The sequence below is a fragment of the Penaeus monodon genome, chromosome 4, assembly GCF_015228065.2.
Source record: "Penaeus monodon isolate SGIC_2016 chromosome 4, NSTDA_Pmon_1, whole genome shotgun sequence".
NCBI lineage: Eukaryota > Metazoa > Arthropoda > Malacostraca > Decapoda > Penaeidae > Penaeus > Penaeus monodon.
This window is the reverse complement of record NC_051389.1, coordinates 17,051,948-17,061,947: the sequence shown is the minus strand read 5'-3', so window position 1 is coordinate 17,061,947 and position 10,000 is coordinate 17,051,948. Positions and strand designations below refer to the sequence as shown.

Here is a 10,000-nt window from a genome sequence, read left to right as displayed (position 1 = left end):
TTTATTATCTAGAAACAAAAATTGATTATTGCATTGAAGGAGAAATATGAAATAATTATTTAAAGTTTTTAAATGCATTATCTGAAAGAAAAGAGAAACTATAGAATTGAGAGATGAATGAATCTTGGTTCGTATATAGACGTCAACTATGGTTTCTATCTTTTCAGTATATATGTCACTGAGGAAGCTTTCAGATGGAATATTTACATAGCATAAGAAAACAATTTAAGGAAAAAATTAATTGTATCTTTCCAAACCCTTGTATGTATTGCATGTAGTCAGTTTTTTTCTCCATGCACATTGCAAAATAGAACAGCAGCAAGACAAAAAGTTAATTCATGATTTCATATTTCTCCTTTCATTTTAGATTGTGAGTGAACTTCTGTGATGTGGTAAGGAGGACAAGATGTTTCCCTGTGTGTTCTGTCGCAGGGTGGCTCCCTTGTTCTTCGATCTTCTGACCCCAACTTGAAAAAGGATATGTTTTGGCTTTGATGAATATATTAATTTTTTTGGCTATTACATTGAGGTTTGGCCACGCACACTTAATTGGGCGCCTCTTGGAATATCTGTATGAATGTTAAAATAATATACACCAACATGTTTTCACTGTAAGGCAATAATCTTCGTACATTGTTATTTCATCTTGGATATATTACAATTTATTCCTAAATGCATTCCACACTTGGTAAAGCTTATGTGCTGCAGCATTTTGCCCCAGGTAGTCAAGTCATTCTAGAGTAAACTTTAGGTTTACCTGAACAACTGTTGAGTAAAAAAAAAAAAAAAAAAAAAAAATAATAATAATCCAAGAAGCAACCAGTTTTTGTAGTTTGGCCTTACAGAAGGTTTCAGTATGGACTGTGAATGAGAAAGGAATTTTGTTTTGTGTATGTTGAAAAAGCTGAAGAGTTTGGAAATTTTATTTTCTGCTTTTGAGTGAAGAGGAAATTATCTGTTCTTTTACTGAATTTTTGATATAAAGAGATTTTCATCTGGACATGGTTGATCTTTTGATATGCGATTTCAAATATGATATACTGGTCCTTGTTGGTGTTATTGGAAGTCATTAACAAAATCTTGGGTGTGTTATTCCTATTAAGTAAATTCTGAATTTCATAATAAAAAAAAAATGTATGGTTGCCAATGATATGTGAGTGAATTTGAGTGTGTATGAATGGCTATGTAAGGGCAGGTATGCAAGTAGACAGACACACGCAAATTTTGTAGATGAATTTAACTTTATGAAAATATATTAGTCATTCTTTTGACATCTCGTAAAATCAGTGCCTGTCTCCTTTTCCTCCACGGAAAAGTTCAAGCTATCCAAGTCGTAAAGGAAATGTTATACATTTTTTCCCCTTCTATTCATTAAAACATTCCTTTGTGCCATTATAATGCAGTAATATCTTTTAGAATTTGACTTGAGATTGAGTAGAATGTATGACAAGGTATTTGTTTTAATGTCTGTAATTGTAATTTGCTTGATGAGTAGAGCAGAATATAAAATCACTTTCATCCTTTATCTCAAACTTGAAATATCATAATAGTACTTTATATGGAGAGTGGAATGCAAGTAATTATTATCATCATTACTATCACTGTCATTGTTGTTGTCATTGTCATCATATTATCATTATATCAACTTCAACTTCATCAATCACCATCATCACTGCTACCTCCATCATCTTTTATCAGAATCATTGGTTTTGTTTTCCTTATAGTGCATGCAACTCATTTTGTCATTGGTTTTATCCACAGCTGGATAACACATATCAGCGAAGAGGAGCGCTAATTGAACACTGCATGTCTGAAGCGCGAGAAAAGGTTCGCCAGATGAGGGAGGATGTGGCAACCAAAAGGGACGATGCGAAGTTCATGAGAAGTCTGCGTAATGAACAGAGCAAGGTCAGTGGTTTGGGATTTGTTTTAGTTGTGTTCTTGGTTTTGTTGCATTATTATTATTTGTGTGTGTGTGTGTGTGTGTGTGTGTGTGTGTTTTAATTTGTCTTGTCAGTGCTTTTTGTTTTATTTTATTATTATTATTTTTTTTAATGATTTATGAGATCAGATATTAGTTAAATGTCATTACTATAAGTGTTATTTGATATTGTTTTTGTAATTAAAATTGGTAGTAATTATATATATCATTTATTTTCCAGATCCGAGAACTGCAGAATGAATTGACCATTGAGGAAATTGTTAGAGAACGCAGTTTAAAGGTCTTTGAGGAAAGGTGCCGACAGTTCTACAAGCCTGGAAAGAGTGACTGATCCATGTGTGATTAAATGTATAGGTGCAAGTGAAGGAAGAGTACAAGACTTTCCTGACACGTCTGCTAGGGGATGGAAAGAGAACTGTTGTTTGTTATTTTTGGGGTCGACTAATATCATCATGTTGAACATGTTTATTCCAGTGGGATTATCATTTTTTTCTTTTATTGTACACATTAAAATTAGTTTTGTAGAGGAACTGTCTGTTAAAGCAGCTAGGTTCTTGTTGAATCACTTTTTCCTGAAATATATGACCAACATTTAGCATTAAAGCAAAGACCTGCAGCATATTTCATGTCATAGAACTGATTTCTGCATTACTCATGTCATCATTGACCTCATGTTTTTATTTACCTTTTTTTATTGAGATGATCAATGTATATATAGTAAAGTTGATGTGAAAATATTTTGTTTCTGTTACTCTGCTTTTTGAGTGATTTGAAAATGGCAAAGGAAGTAATGTCTTCATTCATGTGCCAATGCAGTTTGGTTGCCTTGCCAAGTAGAATAGTCTATGTTGCACAGAATTCAAATTTTTCAAAATAACCAAGTATGTGTATATTAACTGTATATACATTAAAGTGGGAGCTCTGTTGTCATTGGTGCATTTTATCAGATTATATTAACCCTTTGCCAATGGGTGGCATGTACGTACATGCCATGGCATGCCTGGACTATCTGCCGGGGAGCATGTATGTACATGCCATGGTGTATGTATGGCCATGCCATGATTTTTTTTTTTTTTTTTTTTTTTTTTTTTTTTTTTTTTTTTTTTTTTTTTTTTTATACAATTACGGCAAAATAATATTTTTTTGCCACTGAAAATGTGATTAAGTATTTTTTAACACTTTTTCTAATTTTTCCTATACTATGCATTTAATAAAAGCTTCTCAGACTTCCAAGGTTAGCGTAAAAAAAATTATGTCGGTAATCGACTACATTGGCCAGAGATATTATATAGTATTCACGAAGTGATGATGTAAAACCACGTGAAAATATCAATATGCATTTTTAAAAAAAAACGTATTTATAAAACTGAACATAAAGGTATATATATATGGAAGTGATAATATAAACCAGTTGAAAAAGTTATGTTATATATATATATATAAAAAAAAAAAAAAAAAAAAAAAAGGTTTCTACTCCATGATGCCACCCACTGCTCATTTTATTCAGACTATAGAGCGAATAATGATCAACTATGGAGTCTATATAACAACAAAAATATCCTACAGTCTTGATTTATCAGGATATATGGCAAATAGAGACCTTGGAAAATAATAATTTTGAAAATACAACATAGGCTCTTAGTATTACGAAGAAAAGGCAAGGGATACTGGTATTGGGCATGAGCGGTCGTACATACTAGGGTGACGATATAAGCCCGGCAGCGAGGCCTGGGCCACTATGAATACTACCCGTCGGGAAAGGGTTAAGGAATTTATGACATTTTCAGTAAATTATGAAATAAAGTTCGCTGGTGATAATGGATTTGCTTCATGTTTGTATTAATATATAGTAAAAGAAATCTGTATATAAATCTTTCTCCCGTTAAATTCCTCTTGATTGAGCCATTTTCGGTCAGATGTCATAGCATTTCAAATTAGTTTTTAAAAATCTTTAAAAAACTTTAAGGACATCTATAGTGACTGTCCTGTGTGCAAGAAAGAGCAGTCCTCACTTGGCTTAGCTTGTTACCATGTATGGTCAGCAGGCACTTGTACCGAGACTGAGGCCCAATGTTTGGGATCACCCTTGCCTTAGACCTCAGCCCTTGCCTCTACTAATTTTGCAGAGGCTTTCTTCTCCCACTTTCCTTCTCCTTTTTTTCTTCATTCCCTTCTTCTGTCCACTTACCCAAATCTTTAACTCATATTTACCCTTTTTGCCACAACACTTCATCATAATGCTGTGTAACCTTTGATGGCTGGTACATTTGTTTGTTTTGATCATTGACCATTTTGGAAATCCATAAACACTGTCTTACTTAACCAAAAAAATTTACCTGGGGGCTTTGCCCCCAAGCCTCACCCTATCGCTATGTTTTGAATACGCTGCTAGTGTCCCTAGGTGTTAACACGGCAGAAATTTTTCTATAAATAAATAAATAGTGCCCGATATGGTCCATAAAGATACTGTTAATTCCCAGTCATTCTTGTAAAACTACTCAATTTCCAACATGGGCATTTTACAATTGATTTTTTTGTTGAAAAATTTCTGCTGCTTCAACATCTAAGGTCATTAGCGGCTTATTTAAAATAGTGATAATGTGAAGCTTAGGGGCAAAGCCCCTAGGTAAGACATCAAAGGTCATATGGCACTATGGTAAATTAGAGTAGCAAAAAGGGTTAAGAAAGGCCATGGAAAATTAGTTTAGGCAAGGGTGATCCCCTACATTGGGCCTTAGTCCCTATCTACTTAACCCCCCCCCCCCATGACAATGAGCAAGGGATGGGGGGGGGGGGGGCATTTTACTAGTTTGCCTGCAAACATTAGGGAAAAGTTTGTTTGGAACCTTCTCTCATGTGTCCACAGTACATTTAGCAAAGCAAAACAATTAAAGCACCTGGTAAATGTGATCATATTAAATATTCTGAAATTAAGCTGCATCATAATCTTGAGCATGCTTTCCATAAGGTATTGCTATGCATGTTTGTAATCAAAGAAGAAGAAGAAAATAGTATGTAATGGGAGATTCCTGAGAAAGAATTGATATTGACAACTACATACTCTGAAAACATATATTGTTTGGTCTGCCTCCCAAATCCCTTGCTCCTTGTTGTTGTGGAGGGACTTGGGAGATGGAGGCTGAGGCCCAATGCAGGGGATAACCCCTGCCTTAGACCTCAGCCATCACCGTAACAAATTTTGAAGTCTTTTCTCTCCCTTTCCCTATTCCTTCTCTTCTTGGTCCCCTTCTGTCCACTAATTTTTACCCCTTTTGCCACAATACTTTACCATAGTGCTATATGACCTTTGATGTCTAGCATATTTATTTATGATTTAATCAATAAACATTGTTTAGATATATAATTACGCACTTGTTATTCAAGGACATTAAAGAACACTTCACCAAAAGCAACATGAAATCATGTAAAAGAAGTATAATACCGTCAATTTCAGTAACAGTAAGAGATACTTATAATGATAATGTTGAATGTAACAGACACATTCTCTCTTTGTCTCATAATTATGTTTTGCATTATCATATCCTGACAGCAAATCTGTAAACCTACATCATGATAAAGATGTTGCTTTAATTTTTGCAGTTTCAACCATCATTCACTCTCATTCACTAATATATCTTGTTTACTATCCCAGAGAAGTTATTTCAATTATCATAAAACTTAAGTATCTCTTCAAGAGTAGTTTAATAATTATCGTAATAAAAATAACATGCACTATCCAACGCCAAATAGAAAAAAAAGATACCTAAGATTTGTGATTTATTTTTCAAGCAGTGTTCCAAATGCAGTTTTCAGAGCCATGAACTAGAAAATTGAAAAGACTTATGTATCCAATAAAACCTTCACCTCATGAATGCAAATAACTATCAAATAAGCAATGAAAGCTTCTTACTAGAGCACATTAATGACAAAATTATACTTCACACATCAATAAGCATCTTATGGAATTTAAGATGTTTTCAGGGAAAGAAGAAAGAAAGGAGAAAAAAGGATATGGTAATTCCCTCCCAAACTTCAAACTGATATGTACCTTTCAAATGCTAAGCTAGCCATAAGTGAACAAATTGGCCCTTTGATTTTTTAATCACAAAAGACTATAAAACACTGAGGAATTCATTTATGCTTACAATAAATAACCTGTGTGACTTTCATATGAACTAGAATTCATAGAAAGTGGTAAGAGTTCCTGCATACATGATCTGAGACAAGGACAATGTAAAGATGGTCATATGATTACCAATGGCCATGTTTTTGTTTATGTATGTTAGGATGAAAATGAGTTTCTTTGCATGAAATAGTGTTTTTCATGAAGAGTTAGCAGTTATGATAATCCAAAACAGCTTCTGGAGGATAGCTATAGAGAACATAAAGCTTAAATATTTATTACAACCTGATAATACAGACCATCTCTCATTGACACTGAATAACATTCACACTCTCCTCATGCACCATCATCACAAAACTGGAATAATACATGAAAATAAAGTAAATCCCTTCAAACCCTTTATTTGTATGGGTGATACAGCAGATTCATTATTTCATTGATAAAATGAAAAATTCTGAAATGGTGAATATGTACATGAATTATTTTCAGGGGAAATATATCTACACATTTATCCATGAACCCTGCACATATACATGTGTTTAGTGTTACCATTGATTATTAGTTTTCTCTATACACATTTACTGTACAGCAGAACAGGACCACCTGAGATTAAGTAACTGTAGCTGAAGCACTTCTGCCACGGCTGGATAAATTAGGTAGATAGTGCAAAATCTCTCAGTCTGACTACTGGTGCTTAATCTCAAAAGACTACATTGCCCGCCTTTCTGCTTTTCCACTCAACTTCATAAATATTCCATCTAAAGAGATCAATCATTCCCACTAAAGACATGTTAGTGAGAACCCATGATTTTCTTCATTAAGCAATTGTACTCGACTTCCTTGGTCAATACTTCTGAGAGTATTATCAGAATGTCTTTGGAGTTTACTTGCAATGCATTCTCTGAATTTACATGACTGTTAGTTGGCTCCCATGGGGTGCAGGCCAGGTTCTCCTTTCTTAGCAATGCCTGAGAGCAGCTTCTTCACCTCTGCAATGGCTCTTCCTGGGTTCAATCCCTGAAGGAGAATAAAAATGTTTTATGGTGTTGGCAACCTTAATTTCAATATACAAAATTTTAAAAATGCTACTACTGTAACAGTTAACTATCAATAAAGTCCATTATAAATGAGCCTTTCAATGCATTTTCTTTGATAGCTTGAAACTTCCTAAAGTGGTTGTGTTCTTCATATATGAATACACACATTAATACCCATAAATTTGTGTTCCCAGTCCATTACCTTAGGGCATGTCTTTGTGCAGTTCATGATGGTGTGGCAACGGTACACTGAGAAAGGATCACGTAGCCTCTTCAGACGTTCCTCAGACATTTCATCCCTAGAATCAATGATCCATCGGTAGGCTTGCATGAGGACTGCTGGGCCAAGGTACTTGTCTCCGTTCCACCAGTATGATGGGCAGGAGGTGGAACAGCAAGCACAAAGAATGCACTCATAAAGACCATCCTGAGAGATAAGAGGGAGGAGAAAGATTTATTATTATTGGAGTATATCTATATATCCATTTTAATTTATTTATTGATCTATACACTCAAATGAAAAAGGAACTCATTTTACAAAATATCACATCCAGTTAACATGCACTGTAAATATACTAACAATAAGTGCTATAAATCCGTCTATAAATATACTATTTATAAGAACTATAAATCCATATCTATAAATATACAAAAAAAAATTTTACCAGCTTTTTGCGGTCATCAACAGACTGCAGATACTGCTGATCGCCTGGCTTGAGTCCATCCTCACGCTGTAACCAGGGCTGGATTGAACGATACTGTTCGTAGAAATTGTTCATGTCGGGAACCAGGTCCTTAATGACATACATGTGAGGAAGGGGGTAGATCTTTGTTGCCTTGTTTAAGTTTGTGTCGATTTTGCTGTGGAGAAAGTTGGGATGAGTATCATTTTAAGTACAAAATATGATTCATGCTGTAATATTGTATATATACAAAAATTTCTAGCTTCAGTTCCAAAAATATATTAACATCTGACTTGATCTTAATGCTAAAAAATCTGGTAACAGTGTATCTGAAAGAACATTTCAAATACCTGATGCAGGCCAATGTATTAACACCACCAATGTTCATGGAGCAAGATCCGCAGATTCCCTCTCGGCATGATCTCCTGAAGGTCAGGGAAGGGTCGATCTCGTTCTTAATCTTAAGCAGAGCATCCAGTATCATGGGACCACAGCTGGAAGCATCAATTTATTTTTCACAATGCAGCATGGCCAAAAATCAAGCCATTCATATGATTTATTGAAAGCCAGCTTTCAATAAATCAATTTCAAATCTAAATATCAGCGAGAAGAGAGTCACATCATAAATAAATGATGATTCAACCCAACACAACCTCAGTGTAATAACTTACGTGTTGAGGTCCACCTCATAGGTCTGCATGTGAGGCTTGTCTCCTTGCTTCTCGGGATCCCAGCGATAAATGGAAAACTTCTTCAACCTCTTTTCTGGTACAGGTTGGGCAGCTGTTGCAGCTGCTGTGCTCTGGGAGCGCACCTAGTGGGAGGAAACAGCAAAAATATGAGTTACTTAATAAAAATACCACAGAAAAAGCAATGCATAAAATACATATCAATAACCACTAGATACTACACAGATGGTTATATTTCAGATTACAGGCCTTCCATTAAAGACCAGATGCTTCAAGTAGATTAAGATAAAATACAACCCATGTAATTACAAGAATAGAGGTGTTTTTGACAACCACTGCAAGTATTCTACAAGTTGCCAGTAATATGTAAAACATTGTAAATCTTGAATATTTTTTCTTAGCAATCTGTCTCAACTATGAACCACAATAGCTAATTCATGAGCAATGTAATAATTAGAAAGGGTTCAAAATCTATTTTTCTTATAACATTACATTTACAAGAAATGCCGTGACAATGTACCAAGTAGGTTAATCTTTACAGTTTGGATGCACTAATCTAAAGCAAATTGAGGATATTCTTGTAGCAGACAATATGCAGCCATTGGTACAAGAAATAATCTGCAGCTAAGAATGGTACCACCACATATAAGAGAACAAGACCACAGGAAGTGCTGCTCATAGCTGAAGTCTACTTGGTGCTCCCAAGCCTCAGCTCTATCTTGCAGTGCATACTGAGGTGAAGACAATGTTTCCTGGGAGGTGTTGTGGGGCAGAGCCCCCCATAAACCCTCCCCTCTGATAGTACCCGAAGTGCAGGCCCAGTCATGGCAATTTAGATTGTTGAATAAAGTTTGGCATTGAGTAAGGGACTTAGTCTCTGGCAAGTGCATCCATACTATTAAGAATTACCACTAGGTTTTCAATCAGAGGGAAAAATATCATAGGCCAATTAGCTAGATTAAGAATATGATATTAAGATAATATTGTTGTATAGAGGTAAAAATAGGTACTTAGAAAAATTATAAATGAAATGGCTTATCTTGGGAGATTGCAGATGTGGAGGAGGTTTGAGAAAAGGGGTTGGAGGTGTTAAAGGGTTTGGAACTCTTGTACTTCAGCAAGTGTGAATTTGCTACCATATTTGGAATCAAACAGACATATCACTTTCACATCAGAGTATGTACAACAAACTGAGTAAATTGAGAGAATTCATAAATAATCTCTTACTATAGTTTATAAATACTACCTTTTCACTCTTTTCTTTTTTACCCTCACTGCCTTCAGCATATATATCTATTTTTTTATTTCTTAGTCTGCTATAACATATGTAAATGTAACTTTGTAGTCATCAAGTGATAAACTAATCTGTTTACTTATATATAACTCTGATCCAATTACTTGTGTATACATAGTCTTCATCAAATGCTGTAATTTCGAAGATTTTCATCCATGATCCTCATTGCATAATGTAGTGCATTGTAGCTATCATAAGCACGGTCATAAAAAATATCATCTATGTCAAACCC

General features: G+C 34.8%; 2 protein-coding genes across 5 annotated transcripts in view; one reads left to right on the top strand and one right to left on the bottom strand.

The window, feature by feature from the left end:
• LOC119570580 (coiled-coil domain-containing protein 58-like) overlaps window positions 1–2,677 on the top strand; it is a 7,174-nt gene extending 4,497 nt beyond the window's left edge. For 2 of the 4 annotated variants that reach the window (XM_037918267.1, XM_037918260.1), the window contains exons 3-5: window positions 368–370; window positions 1,762–1,908; window positions 2,163–2,677. In XM_037918267.1, the coding sequence (XP_037774195.1) occupies window positions 368–370; window positions 1,762–1,908; window positions 2,163–2,273 (261 nt within the window). In that variant the 3' untranslated portion in view covers window positions 2,274–2,677. The remainder of the gene's footprint in view (window positions 1–367; window positions 371–1,761; window positions 1,909–2,162) is intronic. The other 2 variants (XM_037918273.1, XM_037918263.1) reach the window with 1 other exon arrangement.
• Window positions 2,678–6,326: 3,649 nt separating this feature from the next.
• LOC119570569 (succinate dehydrogenase [ubiquinone] iron-sulfur subunit, mitochondrial-like) overlaps window positions 6,327–10,000 on the bottom strand; it is a 4,167-nt gene continuing 493 nt past the window's right edge. Inside the window, exons 2-6 of the mRNA XM_037918254.1 lie at window positions 8,457–8,599; window positions 8,136–8,279; window positions 7,768–7,963; window positions 7,305–7,529; window positions 6,327–7,082 (exon numbers count right to left, since the gene is read on the bottom strand). Coding sequence (XP_037774182.1) covers window positions 6,984–7,082; window positions 7,305–7,529; window positions 7,768–7,963; window positions 8,136–8,279; window positions 8,457–8,599 — 807 coding nt within the window. The 3' untranslated portion in view covers window positions 6,327–6,983. The remainder of the gene's footprint in view (window positions 7,083–7,304; window positions 7,530–7,767; window positions 7,964–8,135; window positions 8,280–8,456; window positions 8,600–10,000) is intronic.